Source organism: Ictalurus punctatus, chromosome 28 (genome assembly GCF_001660625.3).
Source record: "Ictalurus punctatus breed USDA103 chromosome 28, Coco_2.0, whole genome shotgun sequence".
In the NCBI taxonomy this organism is placed as follows: Eukaryota; Metazoa; Chordata; class Actinopteri; order Siluriformes; family Ictaluridae; genus Ictalurus; species Ictalurus punctatus.
In genome coordinates, this window is record NC_030443.2 from 7,815,525 (window position 1) to 7,834,852 (window position 19,328).

Below are 19,328 nucleotides of genomic sequence, written 5' to 3' on the forward strand. Positions count from 1 at the left end.
ACTACGGTTTTCAACCGACGCCATTGTCCATTTCAAACAAAGCGAGGAAACACCTGGAATTTGGCAAAGCACCTGAAAGACAGTCCTATATTATTGTTTGTTTGAGGCAGCTGGCATTGTGACCAGCTAACGTTATGCTCCATGTAATGCTTGCGATAGCCAGTTAATTGTTAATGATGCGAACACATTGCAATGTTATAAACTACCTACTAATGGGCCGCCATGCATTGCCATTCAACCCGTGACCTGTCAGCAAAATGTAGTCTAATGTCACTAATAATTATTCACGTGTTCATGGTTTTAATAAATCTTTTAGGCCTGCCACCATATCAGTGAATTTAAACTAATGCTTGCATTCAGAGTATAAGGGGTGTGTGGGTGTGTGTGTGTGCGTGCGCGCATGTTTAGGAGTGCACCTTAGCACTTGTAGCCTCCACTGTTTTATTAGTCATTGTCAGACAGTGTTTGATAACTAAAATATCCCGCTCTCCCTCTCTTTTGCCAGAGGAGGATGTCCTCCAGGAGAGTTTTTAATCACATTTTTTAAATTGAATTTTTATACCACACCGTGGTATTGACTTTGCTATCGAGTATTGTGTACTTTTAGTGGTATTGGTACCAACTACAAGATTTTTGGTATCGTGACATCCTTAGAGGATATTAATTCATAATGAAATGTTCTACTCATTAATTATTATCATCACTATTATTATCATTAATATCTCAATATCTTCCAAATATCAGTTGAGTAAGGGTGGCAATTCACCTGCATGTGGGTAAAATGTTATTCCAACAGGGAATTTTATGTACTCTTCAAGGTCACCCCTCCTAGCATGAAGGTGGATGAATCAAAAATTTTTTCGGTAAGATACTGAGTCTTGTGGGCTTCTATCCTTTGAAACTTTTAAATATTTCTAGTTAAGACTACCATGGATCACAATGGATTCAGTGTAACAGAAAACAGATTGTCATGTGTTTTTTGAACTGTAGGTTCATAATAATATCTAAGAAGTGGTACTTACAAGCTCTACCTCACCAAGGTTTAGTTGGGCACGACCTAAAGTCTGCCATGCCTCCCACCACATAGGACGAAGTTTGACTGCCATCTCAGCTGCCTGTACTGCATGGAAGACCTCCTGAAGTATGGTCAGCACCTAGACGATCACAGTTCAAATGATAACAGAATACAAATCCAGAGCTGCAAATTTCATATTATGGAATTTGGAAAATTATTCACATATTGAGTGCAAAATTTATAAAACATTTTTAACGCAGTATACAACTGCATTAAACATCCCCGGCGTGTACAGGGCAGAGCCCCGCCCCCACCTCGACTACTCAGACCACATCTCTGTTATGCTAATCCCAGCATACAGACTGCTAATCAGACACTCCAAACTGGTTTTGAAGCAGGTGAAAACCTGGCCAGCAGGAGCCATCTCTGCTCTTCAGGACTGTTTTGAGCACACTGACTGGTACATGTTCATGGAGGGTGCAACTGACAGCAACTCCACCAACTTGGAGGAATAGATGGCATCAGTGACCAGCTACATCAGCAAGTGCATTCACGACGTCACCATCTCAAAGACCATCACAACATGCTCCAACCAGAAGCCGCGGATGACTGCAGAGGTGCATGCACATTACGTTACTTCTGTTACGAACACGCTTCGGACCCCTAGTGGTCAGTGGTGTAATTGCAGGGGGTCCATAGGAAAGTTTTTAAAAAGTTGAAATAACATTATATATATACACTTTTTGTTAAATGTACCAAAATATATCCAAATGAGATGTTTTAAAATTAATCAATGTGGTTATTCGCATACATTCACAAATATCACGTTAGCTAAGCTGACAATCATTCATTGATGGATTTATTTAAAATTTATTAAGTTCATGTGTCACATTGATGGATAAAATAAACAAAAGATAATTCAGAGAGTCAAATTAAACGTCACACCAACAATAAAATGTAATTGAACCTGGTATTTGAACGAATCCCTGGGGAATGACAGGTTCTACCAATCAACTAGGGATTGCTAGGACTGTAGAATTCTGTGCTTTTTGTGCATCCATAAAAAGTAATGCATAGATACTATACATGTATATACGTGTGTGTACATATATATATATATATATGTATATAAACTCTACAAACAATACCACATAATGACAACGTGAAAGAAGTTTGTTTGAAATCTTTGCAAATTTATTAAAAATAAAAAACAAAAAAAGCACATTTACATAAGTATTCACAGCCTTTGCTTAATACTTTATTGAAGCACCTTTGGCACCAATTACAGCCTCAAGTCTTTTTGATTATGATGCTACATCATCATATGCACATCTATTTTTGGGCAGTTCCTCCCATTCTTCTTTGCAGGACCTCTCAAGCTCCATCAGGTTGGATGGGGAGCGTCAACGCACAGCCATTTTCAGATCTCTCCAGAGATGTTCGGGTTCAAGTCTGGGCTCTGGCTGGGCCACTCAAGCACATTCACAGAGTTGTCCTGTAGCCACTCATTTCTTATCTTGGCTGTGTGCTTAGGGTCGTTGTCCTGTTGGCAGATGAACCTTTGCCCCAGTCTTTTATCCAAAGTGCTTTATCCAAAGTGCTTTTATCCAAAGTGTCTCATTCACCCACACACACTCACACACCAATGGTAGCAGGAGCTGCCATGCAAGGTGCTAGCTTACCATCAGGAGCAACTTGGGGTACAGTGTCTTGCCCAAGGACACTTCGACATGTGGAGTCACCCGGGCCGGGAATTGAACCGCCAACCCTACGATTAGTGGACAACCCGCTCTACCACCTGAGCCACAGCCGCCCCAGAGGGCGGAGCAGGTTTTCATTAAGTTCATCTTTCCATCGATTCTGACTAGTCTCCCAGTTCCTGCCGCTGAAAAACGTCCCCACAGCATGATGCTTCCACCGCCATGCTTCACTGTGGGGATGGAATTAGCCAGGTGATGAGTGGTGCCTGGTTTCCTCCAGATATGACGCTTGCCATTCAGGCCAAAGAGTTCAATCTTTGTTTCATCAGACCAGATAATTTTGTTTCTCATGGTCTGAGAGTCCTTTAGGTGCCTTTTGGCAAACTCCAGATGGGCTGTCATGTGCCTTTTACTGAGGAGTCGCTTCCGTCTGGCCACTCTACCATACAGGCCTGATTGGTGAAGTGCTGCAGAGATGGTTGTTCTTCTGGAAGGTTCTCCTCTCTCCACAGAGACACGCTGGAGCTCTGTCAGAGTGACCATCGGGTTTTTGGTTACCTCCCTGATTAAGGCCCTTCTCCCCCGATCGCTCAGTTTGGCCAGGTGGCCAGCTCTAGGAAGAATCCTGCTGGTTCCAAACTTCTTTCATTTATGGATGATGGAGGCCACTGTGCTCAATGGGACCTTCAATGCTGCAGAAATGTTTCTGTACCCTTTCCCAGATCTGTGCCTCGTTACGATCCTGTCTCGGAGGTCTACAGACAATTCCTTGGACTTCATGGCTTCATTTGTGCTCCGACATGCATTGTTAACTGTGGGACCTTATATAGAGCTCAATTTTGAGTGTCATGGCAAAGGCTGTGAATACTTATGTACATGTGCTTTTTTGTTTTTTATTTTTAATAAATTTGCAAAGATTTCAAACAAACTTCTTTCATGTTGTCATTATGGGGTATTGTTTGTAGAATTTTGAGGAAAGTAATGAATTTAATCCATTTTGGAATAAGGCTGTAACATAACAAAATGTGGAAAAAGTGAAGTACTGTGAATACTTTCCAGATGCACTGTATATGAAGTCCATCCCTAATTTCATGCAGTTTGTTTGCTTTTCTTTAGAGAGAGAGAGAGAGAGAGAGAGAGAGAGAGAGAGAGAGAGAGAGAGAGAGAGAGAGAGAACAGAAACTTAACTGATGCAATAGTAGGAGCTCTGATGTGGATAAAGCTGCATGTAAATACCTAAAATGATCTATTTTTAAAACCTTAATTTGTCTAAAATAATTTTTACTATCATAGCCTACTAAGTATAATATCCACAGTTATGTTAGCTACATTTTTTATTACAAATAGAAAATTGGCCAATAGTTACATAGAGAGATATGTAATGTTTGTTGAGTGTTTTAGGTGTCATTTATGCAGATTCTCAAGCCACTATGGGCTTTTACTGTATCACTCTAATTTTTTTTATTGCACTGACACAGCCTGTCACTCTTATTTTTATTGATAGTCAAAAAGGTTCAGAAAAGTTTGAAGGGAGAGAGACAGTCAGTTGGGCAGGATGAAAAAAAACTATATTTAATTACTTTGGACCACCTGGTAAAAAAGCTAGGAGTGAGAGGGCAGAGTGTCATAACATATGGATGAATCATTATCAGGATCTTTATCATGTTGAAAGGTCCACTTTTAGTTCAATTTCAACTTTTGGATAGATGGCATCACATTATCTTCAAGCACTCTTTGATATGATGCAGAAGTCATAGTTGAATCAATGAATGCAAGCTGTCCAGTCCCTGAGACATCGAAGCAACCCCAAACCATAACATTTCAAACGACTATACTTCACAGTTGGTATGAGGTGCTTCTCCTGAAAAGGAATCTTTGGTCTGCGCCAAACAAGTCTGCTATTACTATGGCCAAACAACTCTATCTTTTATTCGTCTGTCCAGAGCACATTATTCCAAAAGGCCTGGTATTTATGCCTATATGCTCATTGGCAAACTGTAATTTTGCTTTAAAGTTCTTTTTAGACAGCAAAGGCTTTTTACTGGCATGCCTCCCATGCAGGTCAAATTTGTGCAATCTCGTTCTGATTGTGGATGTATACACTTTGACACCAACAGTTGCAAGACAAGAAACTGTGATAAAATTTGGGGGTTCTTGGAGACATCTGTTTGCATCAGATGGTCTGCTCTTGGGCTGAATTTGCTGGGACGGCCAGTCTTGGACAAACTGAAAGTCGTTTGAAATCTGCACCACTTGAAGATGATTTTCCTTACAACTGAATTATGTATTTCAAATAATTTGGGGATCTTTTTAAATCCCTTGAAAGACTCATAGGTATCCACAACCTTTATTTTCTGAAGGCCTTATAGAACTTGATAAGGCCTTTAGATCTTGGCATGATGACACCCCACACACACCTCAGTAGCAAAGGGAACACCAGACACTAGATATGAGAGGGGTATAAATGAGACAGATTCAACCTGCACTCCGTAAGCGGGTTCTAATCACGGACACCCAATCTTCAACACCTGATTCTAATTTTATGGATTTGAAGGTGTGATAAATGTAGGGGTGTACTTACTTTTTCCATGTGACTGATCTGGGTTTTTTTTTTTTATTTAAATTGTGAAAATTACTACAAAATGTCAGTTTTATGTGTCATTTGATAGAGTGTATCAACTTTATAAATAGGCACTGTTTCAAAGAGGATCAAGTGAAAAAATGAAAATAGAAAGAAAAAAAAAGAAAAGCATTTTGCACCTGTTTGAATGATTTAAAGTCCATTGACACCCCTAAACATACAGTAAACTATTAGCTAAACAAATTTAATACTTAAAGTATGTTTGACTGACCCATACCTGTGATTTCATCTCATATAGGACAGCTTCTTCTGGAGTCAGCTGAATGGCCTCGTCCCATTTCTTCACTGCTTCCCAATATCTGAAGGAAACCACATTTTCATAATTTATGTTCTGAACCTCAACACCACATGTCATGTTGGCCAACTCAAATGATAGTCTACTCTAAATTAGGACTCTAAACAGCTTCATGTGTGGGAAAAAAAATACAATTGTGAGCACATATAATTCAGACACCCATAACAAATTATACTGGTGTGCCTCACTTACATAAATCCTATTTTTCTGGATGTCAGATTAGTTTTGTTAGTTTGTAAATGCAAAGATATTTGGCAATGTTTCTCTGTGCATGCAAGGGGGAAATGACTGACAAACACAACTTGCATGGCTCTAAATAACATTTAAGCAATGTTGCACAAGTAAGGTTGCTGTTGTACTGAATATCGGCATGAGTGTGATTTGGACTTAGGCACGAGGCCACCGGTTAATGGCAACCATGTCGATATTCAGTACTACAGCACAATTCCAAGTCTCCACAGCTGGATAGAGTGTTGCATGCAACGCACAAACTGACTGACAAGTGATTATAATAACAGTTTCAGAGTAACAGACTTACTAGAATTGGAATTTTATGTAGAAAAAACAGACAAAATACAAATAAAAATATACAAATACAAAAAAGTTAAAAGTAGGTGTGTTGTTATATCAGCACTCTTGGAATGCCGCTTCTCCAATCAAATTATGAAGCGGAACTAACTGTTGAATACTGTAACTACTAATAGACACTGTTGTGGTTTTAGGGTAGAATGATTTTTTAAAAAACTCTGTTTATTTAACCAGTAAAAAGGGCTCTGCTTCCTTCTATCTTGATCAGATGAGCTTTGTTTTAATTAATCAAGAGAGCTCTGAGGCCTTTTTGACAATAGGAGGGGTCAAATTCCTAAAGTTGCTGCAAAAAATTATGTATTATGTTCAGGAGATTCTAATGATTGTTAATGCATTTTATATATATATATATATATATATATATATATATATATATATATATATATATATATATATATATATATATATGCCAAAAAAAAATCCACAGCTTATGGTTGTGCACCCCCACCCCTCTGAAGTTTTTAGCCATTGCTTCATCTTCTGTCAGTTGTTAAAGTATCTCACAAAAGTGAGTACACCCCTCACATTTTTGTAAATATTTGATTATATCTTTTCATGTGACAAAATGACACTTTGCTACAATGTAAAGTAGTGAGTGTACAGCTTGTATAATAGTATAAATTTGCTGTCCCCTCAAAATAACTCAACACACAGCCATTAATGTCTAAACCGCTGGCAACAAAAGTGAGTACACCCCTAAGTGAAAATGTCCAAATTGGGTTCACAGGTTGCCAGTTGAGTCCTCTTCTACTCCTCCATGAAGACATCACGGAGCTGGTGGATATTAGAGACCTTGTGCTCCTCCACCTTCTGTTTGAGGATGCCCCACAGATGCTCAATAGGGTTTAGGTCTGGAGACATGCTTGGCCAGTCCATCACCTTCACCCTCAGCTTCTATAGCAAGGCTGTGGTCGTCTTGGAGGTGTGTTTGGGGTCGTTATCATGCTGGAATAATGAATACTGATCATGCTCTGCTTCAGTATGTCACAGTTCATGTCGGCATTCATGGTTCCCTCGATGAACTGTAGCTCCCCAGTGCCAGCAGCACTCATGCAGCCCCAGACCATGACACTCCCACCACCATGCTTGACTGTAGGCAAGACACACTTGTCTTTGTACTCCTCACCTGGTTGCCACCACACATGCTTGACACCATCTGAACCAAATAAGTTTATCTTGGTCTGATCAGACCATAGGACCTTGTTCCAGTAATCCATGTCCTTAGTCTGCTTGTCTTCAACAAACTGTTTGCGGGCTTTCTTGTGCATCATCTTTAGAAGAGGCTTCCTTCTGGGACGACAGCCATACACACCAATTTGATGCAGTGTGCGGCGTATGGTCTGAGCACTGACAGGTTGACCCACCACCCCTTCAACCTCTGCAGCAATGCTGGCAGCACTCATACGTCTGTTTCCCAAAGACAACCTCTGGATATGACGCTGAGCAGGTGCACTCGACTTCTTTGGTCGACCATGGCGAGGCCTGTTCTGAGTGGAACCTGTACTGTTAAACTGCTGTATGGTCTTGGCCACCGTGCTGCAGCTCAGTGTCAGGGTCTTGGCAAACTTCTTATAGCCTAGGCCATCTTTATGTAGAGTAACAATTCTTTTTTTCAGATCCACAGAGAGTTCTTTGCCATGAGGTGCCATGTTGAACTTCCAGTCACCAGTATGAGGGAGTGTGAGAGCGCTGACACCAAATTTAACACACCTGCTCCCCATTCACACCTGAGACCTTGTAACACTAACAAGTCACATGACACCGGGGAGGGAAAATGGCTAATTGGGCCCAATTTGGACATTTTCACTTAGGGGTGTACTCACTTTTGTTGCCAGCGGTTTAGACATTAATGGCTGTGTGTTGAGTTATTTTGAAGGGACAGCAAATTTACACTGTTACACAAGCTGTACACTCACTACTTTACAATTGTGAGAGCTGTGAAGTAAAACCCAAAAGTCAGTGACATCACCAACAACCTCCACAGGGCAGAGGTGAAGGCATCACAATCCACCACTCGAAGAAGACTTTGAGAACAGAAATAGAGAGGCCATACCACAAGATGCAAACCACTCATCAGCAGTAAGAATTGGAAAGCCAGATTGGAATTTGCAAAGAAAGAGAGATGAGCCACAAAAGTTCTGGAACCAAGACTAACCTTTACCAAAGTGAGAGAAAGAGAATGAGATGATCTGCTCATGATCCAAAACATGACAAGCAGGGTGGCTGTAGTGTCATTGCTTGGGCTTGCATAGCTGCTTCTGGAATGGGCTCACAATCTTTATTAACAATGTAATTCATGATGGCAGGAGCAGAATTAATTCAGAAATGTACAGAAACATGCTGTCTGCCAATTTACAGAGAAATGCAGCCAACCTAATGGGAAGGAACTTCATGCAGCAAGACAATTACCCAAAACACACTGCCAACGCAACAAAGGACTTCATCAGGGGGGGGGGATTTAATGTTTTAGACTGACCAAGTCATTCTACAGACCTAAACCTACTTGAGCATGTATTTCACCTCCTGATGAATAGACTGAAGACTGTGTGAATACCCACAAAACAATGACAACTGAAATAAGCTGCGCTACAAGCCTGAAAAAGCAGCACAAAAGAAGAATGCAACAGTTTGTAGATGTCAGTGGGTCGCCAGTTTGATACAGCAAACAAGGTATATGCAACCTAATATTAAGTGTTATTTACTGTAATTTACTTCAAGACTTGTCTGTTCATATTAGTGTTAATTTGTCAGCAATTTTTTTATTTTGTCTTAGTCCTGTGATAAATGTCCTTGACAGTTTTTATTATTTTTTTTATTTAGTCCTGATATCTTTTTAAAGTCAAGTTTTACTTGACTAAACATCTGGGCATTTTAGTCTTATCTTAGTCAATGAAAACCCTAAGTATTTTAGTCTAGTTTTAGTCAACGAAAACTGTAGACATTTTTAGCCATAAAATTATTATTGATTAACATTTCAGTCAGTCTAGTCGAGCCAGTGGTGGAAATTGCTGAGATACATCAAGGCGACTCTAGTTGGGGAGGTTTTTCTTTGTCTTTTTTTTTTTTTTTTTTTGGTTTGGGGTAAATATGTGTAAATATAATATAAAACATATGAATATAAATACCTATTATTATAACATATAATAATTTTATACTTATTTAAGCTCTCCTCCAAACAATATGTTTTCTTAAGTATTAAGACATAATTCATGAATTGTGTGTGGTAGAACCCTGCGCGGGACTGTTTTCTTACTCCCGCTCCCGCAATGTGTGTTCCACTCCCGACTACACCTGCAATATTTGTCTCCACTCCCGCAAACATTCAGTCACGGCTTGTAGAGATTGTGAAAAATTTACACAAATGTTAGGGCTATGCTAAGCGTTCAGAATAACAGACATAAAGCACTCTGTTTAATTAAACTGAACATAAGATAAAGTAATGCTAAAGTAAAGCACCATACATGACAAACACAAACAGATTGGGGCAATTTTTTATCAACTATCAACTTTTAAAACATCACAACTAGCGGAGCGTAAAAACATATTTAAATGTACACGTAACAACACACACACACACCCCTTACAATAATAGTTAAACTCTGGTAACCCAACAAGGAACAATATATTATTGAATTACTTAAAATAAATTATATAAAGATTAAACAAATTAAATATAATTTTTTTTTAAATTAAATAAATAGGAAATGTAAAAAAATCTCTGTTTATGTAGCTAATTAACATATAGCAGGGAAAAAAATACTAAAAAACATTAAACATGCTTAACGAATGGATGAAACTATGAATCACTTGGCCTAGGTTTGTGCATCTCTCTTCCAAGATCTACCAACACTCACTAAATGCCCTCTCTGATGGCACACTAGATGCAGGGATTCTCAAAATAAAACGTGCAAGTTTTGAGAGCACTGGGAAGATTGTCTTCCTAGTCTGTGAATCGGTCAGAGCGACTTTGCTTTTTGGTTGGTGGTGGCTTATCCTCTGCTGTGGCCGGAACCTGGTCAAACCTTATCTTATGGATAATTTCCTTTGTACCTCTGGATTAGATCATCTTGAAAAAAATTAAATGTATTACTTTTTATTACAATTAGAGTTTTCTTTTGTTTCATGCTCTTATTCATTTGGCAATTCTTAAGATTTTTATTGTCTTATCTGTTTCTTATCTATTTCTTGACTGCATAAAACTAATTCTAATTTGTAACTGCACTGTGTATTTTCTGTTTTTGTATCTTCAAAGCACTTTGGTTGTTTTCAAAAAGTGCAATGTTAATAAAGTTTAGGCCTATTATTATTTTAGTACTAGACTTTTCACAAATATAAATAGGCTATAGGTTCACTTTAAAATAAGTCTACAAACAAGATAGCCTATATTCATAATATTAAAACTATAAAGCCTATTTTAAGTATTCATATTATACACCTTTGATGGTGTCATCTCTTGGATCTGGGCACAACATCCGTAGCAATCGCATTTTAGGAGTCATTGCAATCCTGTAGATCATGTGAAGGGGAGTTGCTGATGTTCTTCCAGACTTGCGGCACACACACTAGTGACTTCGGAGAGCACAGGCTTGATGATGTTGCTTGGCAGTGTTCAATGAGTCTGACAGTCCACTGCAGTGCAAGTGATAAGCTTGGAGTGGAGTTGACTCGAGGTCATCAGTAGCATCTTTGAATAACTTGAGAAATGCAACCACTATTTTCATTGAGCTGTACAATTCTTTCGTACTGGTTAATGTAGAAATTTCCTCTTGCTGTTTCAGTATTGAATCTAGCATATGATAATTTGAATTCCATTGGTAAATTCTCGATAAATTGCCTGAGGGATGTCTTCAAGGCTGTTCTGCAGAATTGAATGTTTGAAATATTTTACCAGATTTTTTTTGCATTGGTCAACAGTTCAGAGAGCTTGGCCAACACGTCTGGGGCAAATATGCTGGACAGGATGACATTCAGGATGTGTGCATTGCAGTTCAGCCTGGTGTATCCACACAGGACAGCAACTATGTTGGCTCCACGGTCAGTGATAAACACAACAAGGCCAACTAGCAGTGATGTGTCTATTCCAAATGCACAGAGTTGCTGGAATAGCAGGTTCCAAATGTTCTCTACTGTTTTTGGCACGCCATTTTCGAAGAGAGCCACAAACAACACCCTCGAAATGAGACCAAAGTCATTGTTTGTGTAATGAATGGTGCTGGATATGAATGAAGTTTATGGTAATCTGTTGTGATGTCACATTCATACGTTTCAATGATGGGCTTCAACTTCGTTGCCACAGACAACTGCAGTGCCTGTACTTTTCCCTCAAGATGTCTGGACACAGTAGTTGGATGTGGCAGAGCATCTCTTACATCAAATATGCTATATTTAGCAGCTACATTAACAAATTGTTGAACTATGTCAACAAAGCCTTTCCTGGAAACAAAGTCATACGAATGTCTTCACAGCAAAGTGCAACATTTATTTGCAGTTTCTTGCTTAATATGAGCAGGAAGAAGGGCTTTATTGTGGAATGAGAGTTTACTTTGACTCTGGAGAACGGAGCAGGTATATATCAACCCAGAGGTGCCAGATTTGTGCCTGTTGTAAACAAATACTTACAAAGTTAAATTCTTTTCTATTTTTTTTAAGTAACAACTGAAAATTGTTTCCAAATGTCGGACTTGCCTTGCTTTGTTTTTGTGAAGTAAATAGCCGCTTTAATTTTCTTCTCAACTTCATTTGTTGACTCTATTCTTGTTACGCGCCAAATCCCAGGACCGCAGCAAAGGTAAAACCACCTGCTCCAGAGAGATTTGTGTTTGGTCCCCTGGGGCCCACGGGATACCATTCCCAATGCAGCCCTCTAAATGTGTGGCACATAAAAACAGTTTGTTCATCCTTATTTTATCATTATCACGAACCACTGCCCTCTCACTCCTAGCTTTTTTTTACCTAATAGTCCAAAGTAATTTAATATAGTTTTTTACATCCTGCCCAAGTGACGGTCTCTTTCTCCCCTTCAAACTCTTCTCTCGCTTTCCTGCCTTTTTTGACTATTAAGAGTGATAGCCTGTGTAAGTGCAATTAAAAAAAAAGCCCAGACTTTTGAATCTGCATAAATGACAGCTAAAACACTTCACAAACTTTGCATATGTAACTCGCTATGTAACTACTGACCAAGTTTCTATTTGTAATAAACATGTAGACTAACACTGGCTGCAGCCTGTAGGTATTATGGCCAAACAGGAAAGTCATTGTGCAAAATATCCCCACTACGCTTATACTATATGCGGAACTCACTATTTATGTGTGGAGCTCACTTTCAGGTGGAAAAAAACAGTCTATAATATTTTGTCTCCTCTTTTTTTGTGGACAAAATAGAGAGAGATTTTGGTAAAAAATTTTGTTTTTTTTAAACTACAATTTAGTCCTGTCTTTTTTCATCAACAACATTGCATGTTGATATAGTCACAATTAGTATTTAATGTGTCATCTTGTCTTCATCATGGGGAAAAAAAAGGTTGTTGACAGACATGAATGACCAACATTTGCTCACCTAAAAATTGGGTGGTTTACCACCAAAGGTGCCATGTTCTACATTGTCTAACACATCTAGATTTAAATAATCAGGAAATAAAAGCTAAAATTCTATTATCTCATATTCAACTTTTGATCTCAAACCCAAAAGTCTTCAATGTATAACAAAAACAAACCCTATAGCACCACCAACAGGTGAAATTTGCACTCATGTTTATGCTAATAACATTTTAAATGTAAGGGCAAGAAACAAAATTTTGTGACTCAGATCATCGTCAGACCATTACCGTATATTGTGCAAACGAATTCGACGGCAAGCACACTGAAATGGATGAGGCCATATCTCCATAACACTTCAGCAGATTCAATCCAACATGAGTATATATCATAGGCATCATAACTTGAGGGAACCTGCAGTTTTGGAACAGTGCCATTTAGTGATCATGAAAGATACGAAAAAAAAGATTTTTGCTTAAAACTTCTGAGTGGTTTATCCTAAAATCCTGAAACTGGCCTTTTTAGATTTTGTGGGGCATACTGAGTAAAAGGATATGAAATTTTACTATGTTGGCCATTTTGGGTGTCAGCCGTTTTGAATTAAGTCGTAAAATACTGTTTTTGACCAACGTCTTGACATGTTCTGAAAATTGGTACTATACCCTGAAGGTACTTAAAATGTTTCAGGACAGCACCACCTTGTGGTCAAAAATTATAAAGAATAATACATCCTTTTAAATAATTATTACATCCTAAAATGCCTAATATTTCATTTAATATTTGGTTTTCCCTCCTTTTGGACAATTAACACAACACAGGCAGTTGCATTGCATCAACATACCTGCTTTGCTCAGCCAACAGTGCTCCCTCATCCTTCAGTCTCTTACTCTTGGCTGCACAGTCCTCCAGCAGTACCTCACGCCTGCGCTTGATTGCATGCAGCCAATCTACTCCTTCCAGCTCCATGTTATCTTCCACCTTTGCTGATTCTGCCTCAAACTGCTGCACCGCTGCCTTAGAAACCTTCTCCCCAATCTTCCTATTCCAGCTAAATGAAGTCATCCTGTCCAAGATAACAAGCCTGTATTTCAATCTCACAAGGACAGCATAAGTGAAAAACAAGTATCATGACTATAGACAAAAAGTTTTTAATTGTTTATAAGCTCTGAACAGAGAGGTTGGAACCAAGGACTGCAACAATTATTGTGAATACTCAATAACGTTGATTATGAAAAATGATTGTCATGGAATTTCATATTCAACTAGACATTTCCTTAAACAACAAAATAGAGGTGTTATAATAAAATCTATTCCAAACAGTTTTCTCTGAAACTCTTGATAAAACCCACAAAAGAATATCACCATGTCTCATAACAACATTTCACCTCAGGACCGGTTGATGTAGAGCACCACAAATATGCACAAAGCACAGTTCTCTCTGACAGGATACAAGCTTTCACATATATGTGCCACACTTACCTGTAATCCTCCTCTCTGTGTTGCAAACACACAAATCCACATTAAAACAGAAGTATAAGCCAAGCCTTACACACTGTAGCAAAATAGGATTAATTCAGTTTTTATAAGCATTATTTTATAAGCAACATTATTTATTCATAAACAGATTATTTGCTGATTATTGCACATGAATAATTTGAAAATGCTTTTTGCACCCCTATATTCAATATATCCCACTTAGTACATCCCATTCAATATATCACAAAGAGAAACAACTGAAATTCTACATAAATATCCAAATTTCCATAAATACAGTCAGAGATTGCAAGCAAAGTGGAACAGTGCGTGACAGCTAAATGCATGTGCGTGCCGTTCAATTGCTCACAACCAAATTGAACGCTCCACTCATGTACCGCTCACCAGTAAAACAGAATTTGCTCAAATCCCACTCTGACATGATATTTCTCTGTAGTATATTTGTTTCTGTTTGTAATACATTGCTTGAATAAATGCCTCAATTACAGTAGTAGAGATAATAATTATGATATTTGTGGGTGACACTCTGTTACAGGCTGTGCCTTTTATTAACTGTATTAATTTATTTAAATGTAATAAATTTAAACTGATTAATTTAACAGATGTCAGCAAGCGGCGGTGAGTGGTCTGAGCGAGCAGAGAAGGAATCTTAACCCTCTTACCCCGTATGGCCGAAAAACCGGCTTGCCCGTCTTTGATCTATTCCCGTAAGGATTATATACCGGCTTGGTCATCTATGCCAAATCCCCGTAAGGCCGATATAGAGGATTTACAGTGTAAACGTTATCCCCGTAAGGCCGGAGTACTGGCATTACTCTGCTATGATTCCTTACTTATTTAATTATTATTTTTTAACCCGGAAGGTTGAAGACGTCATGACGTCACGACATTATTTCGCCGGCATTACGATGAAGCTGATCCAAGCGTGAATATTGGTGTAATAGTAGAAGTGAACTAAAAAAGCCAAAGCGAGAAGCTAATCGTGTTCCAGCTAAAGTTACACCTACAGTGAACACAGGTACATCTAAAACAGTGAATATAGGGTTATGGGACATAATACTGTGGGAACTTAGTGGTAAGAGGGTTAAGAAAGGTGTGATCTGCCCTGGTGGAATTATCAGCATAAATATGACAAAACTTCTCTCATACACACATACACACACACAGGTTGTAATTCAACCTTAAATTATATGCAATATATTGTTCAAAAGGGCCATTATATATACACAATTACCTGGAAACAAATTACGGACTATTTTGCCTAACTAATTTCTGCTGATCTGTGAACAATAGTGCAATTGTTAGATAATACCCATGACCAAGTGATGAACCCTCTCAGCCACAGAAACCCCTGTAAAACCTATTGATTTAGGCCATTGGCCAAGACCAATTGGCTCATCCAATAGATAACACCCAAAGACCCTCACCAGTACATCTGATGTCCTAAGATTCACAAAAGGGGGTTGGGGGGTATGGGTAGTCATCCCAGGCTCCTCATGGAATCAGACCTTTGTTCCTTCCCCCGGGAAGTCCCCCATCTTCTCACCACCACTCACACATTCAACAGAACCCATCTTTTAACAAATGCATCAAGATACATCACCTAAAAGGTCAGTGACTCTTAAAATGATGCATCTTCGTTTTTAAACTGGTTGTCTATTAATGTCGTGCTTTGTTTGTATCATGCGTTACAGTTCATTATTATGCTTTTGATCATTTAACATGCATTCTAATGGCTAGAGTGTACTGATAACAGCAAGTGTGTGATGTTTGGAATGTGTGTGATAGTTGTTTACTTCCCTAAAAGTTCAATGTTATTACATCCATGTTACAACATCTGTGACCAAAGTTCTAACATTACCTTGTGGACAGTGCAAAGCACATAACTCAGAGACCAGTATACTAATTGATGTCAGAAGAAGAGAATACAGTTAACCCCTGATCGGTTTTGCCGATTAATTGCCACTAATAACCAATAGTTCCAGCAAAAATCTATATCAATAGCTTTTCCCGGTTGTGTCCATTGCGGTAACGGCTGAGAAGGGTTCAGCGTCATTATACAGTATGAGAGTGGCCTCTAGAGGGTAAAAAAACTGTCTGACAAATTTTGCTGTCTTATTTGACGTGTTTTTTATTTTATTTTATTATACCATTTGCCTTGCACCTCCAGGGTTGAGGGTTTAATTCCCACTTCTGCCCTGTGTGAGAGGAGTTTGCATGTTCTCCCTGCGCTATGAGGGTTTCCTCCGGGTTCTCCGGTTTCCTCCCCCAGTCCAAAGACATGCATTGTAAGCTGATTGGCATTTCCAAATTGTCCGTAGTGTGAATGGGTATGTGAGTCTGTGTGCGATTGTGCCCTGCAGTGAATTGGAACCTGTCCATGGTGTCTCACGCCTTGTGCCCAGAGTCCCCTGGGATAGGCTCCAGGCTCCCCATGACCCTGCTTAGGATAAGCGGTACAGAAAATGGATGCACATATTAATGTCTATATACTTATTTAATTTTAAACAGTACAGTACACTTCCATGGTACAGTTAGTCTTGTTTATTGTTGTAATAAAGTTATGCAATATTTTACCTTGTTTGTTATGTTTTTATTCAGTATCAATATTAAAAACTATCGGTTGATTAATCAGTTTTCAGCAGGTACTTCCTGAACATAGTTATTGGTAAAATCTACTATTGGTCGACCTCTGCTTAATGTAGTGTTTCCACTATTTTTAGGATATTATTGCCAGTATACACGGAGGTAATATCTTATGAAGTATTAATAAATACACTAATTTCAACTTATAGCTGGACAAATAGTTGATCAGCTACTGAAATATTAAGTTTGCAAACATTTCCCCTTCTGAGCTGATCTGCTAGTTTCCCCCTACATATTTTTGGTGGAATATGAGGACAGTTCAATCAAAGTTGTTAAAACCCTATAGCTAATACCTTCCAACAAAATCACAAAGTAACATACAGTCCCCTATAACAACCATTTAAAAAAAAATATATATATATATATATATATATATATATATATATACAACATGTAACTTCTAGGTGTTTCTTTCTGCCCAGATGTGCACTGTTAAAATGATTATTTAAATAATTAATAGCTCTGAATGTCTACTCCTGGTTTGAGCCCTAGGCTTTGCCTGTGAAGACTGCATTTGTCAGTTCATACAGGATTTCAGAAGTTTTATTGTTATTGTTGTGACCAAAAATGCTTGATTTTGCTGCATTGTTGTTGTTTTTTTGTGATGCAATATGCTGAGTTTTTTGTGGAAAACTACTTGAATTGGCGAAATTGCAATTGTATGAAATTGTTTTGTAATTATGTGTGTATGAGATCATGTGCCACTGACTGGGAAACGGCTTATAGTTCCGGTTATTAAAAAATGCTCGTGTTCCATTTGAGACGATACTACCTTTCTAAAATTCATACAGTAGACGGTGGAGTATATAGTACATAGTGTAAGTGTATAATACGTCATTTGGAACACAACTTTAGTATTTACTCTCCGATGCATGTTTTCAGAACTGAAGTAACGCAATGAGTAAATGCACCCCGTGCCGTGTGCAGACAAACTAATCGATAATAAGATTAGTTGACAACGATTTTCATAATCATTATAGATTTTATCGATTACTTATTGCAACTGTAATTTATTTTCAATTAATTTTATTTCTAACACGCTTTTAACAATGTACATTGTCACAAAGCAGCTTTAAAGAAACATATAAATACAGGATATAAATTTAAAATTTATAAATGGATCCCCACTGTGCAAGCAAGAGGCAAAGGTAGCAAGGAAAAACACCCTGAGACGATATGAGAAAGAAACCTTGAGAGGAACCAGACTCAACAGGTAGTCCATCCTCATGTGGGTAACACCGGATAGTGCAATTCTAAATAATTCCCTTCTATAACTGTGTACTACATGGTCAAAAAGTGCAATTGTGTAAATAGGAAATTCATTATAGTTTTAACATGAAGTGTATTTTGTTGAAGTTATCAACTGTTCACTGATGGAGACTTGAGTGTAAAACTGTTCTTGGTAATTGCAGTTGCAAAGCTATCAAAGCAATTGTAATCCTAAACCATCAAATTACAGAATGACTCTAAACAGATTCCACTCCAAGGTAGTTGTTGGAAAAAGCCCATCCCTGAAACAGGCTTAATTATCAAAGGGACAATTCACCTCAGTCTCAGCAACAGGTGTGCAATACCACCTAAAGTGACATTCAATCAGTTATAGCATGGGAGCGGCAGTGGGACATCAAGAACCATCCCTGAACAAAGGGGTATGTGACCGTAATTATCACTCAGAAAGGCATCTGTTCTAGCACCTCACCATTTGGGGGTCACACCTGTAACGACATCAATACTGTGGGAACAGAAAGTGGTCACATTAAATGCTATCCTTATTTTACATTTTTGAGATATTTGCCTTCATAATTTTTCTTACAGTAGCCAAACTGTTCATATCAATTGCAGTCCAAAGTCATCTTCTTGGTTTTTAAGTGGAACGATCCAAAGTAATCTCATGCCACTTTAGATTGTCCCTGTGGAGAAATCCTCACCAGCAGCGAGTAGGGATGTCATGAGAACCAATACTTCTGTACCAAGTCGGTACCAACATTCTTAAAACGTGACGGAACTTGTTTTTCTGCAGTAACGTGGATATTGTTGGTAATGAAGGTACCGAGGTTGCAATTCTTCTGGAACTGAAGGTGGCAGCAAATACGCACAAGTGTTTCAGTCAGTCCATAAGTGGTAAAGAAGAAGAAGAAGAACACCTACAAGCACACGGGAAAAACTACAGAAGACAACGAAAATTTTAGCTCCACCCCGACTCATTGAGAGGCAATGAGGGGAAAGGTAGCGTCGCTGCATTGCCGGTGTGCAACCGATGCTATCCTTCATTTCAAACAAAGCGAGGAAACACCTGGAATTTGGCGAAGCACCTGAAACACAGGCCCTATATTATGTTTGTTTAAGGCAGCTGGCATTGTGGCCGTGAAACTTGTGGCTAGCGTTTCAGTGTAAACAGACCAAAACAAAGACTTT

The 19,328-nt window shown here is 38.6% G+C and overlaps 1 protein-coding gene across 4 annotated transcripts in view; it reads right to left on the minus strand.

Annotated features, from left to right (window-relative positions):
• Positions 1 to 19,328, minus strand: part of ttc33 (tetratricopeptide repeat domain 33) — a 45,415-nt gene that overhangs the window by 21,146 nt on the left and 4,941 nt on the right. For 3 of the 4 annotated variants that reach the window (XM_017460395.2, XM_053676957.1, XM_047151757.2), the window contains 3 exons: positions 13,615 to 13,836; positions 5,574 to 5,655; positions 1,023 to 1,154 (listed from right to left, as the gene is read on the minus strand). In XM_017460395.2, coding sequence (XP_017315884.1) covers positions 1,023 to 1,154; positions 5,574 to 5,655; positions 13,615 to 13,835 — 435 coding nt within the window. In that variant the 5' untranslated portion in view covers position 13,836. Of the gene's footprint in view, positions 1 to 1,022; positions 1,155 to 5,573; positions 5,656 to 6,657; positions 12,103 to 13,614; positions 13,837 to 19,328 lie in introns of those variants that run through there. The other variant, XM_053676956.1, reaches the window with a different exon arrangement.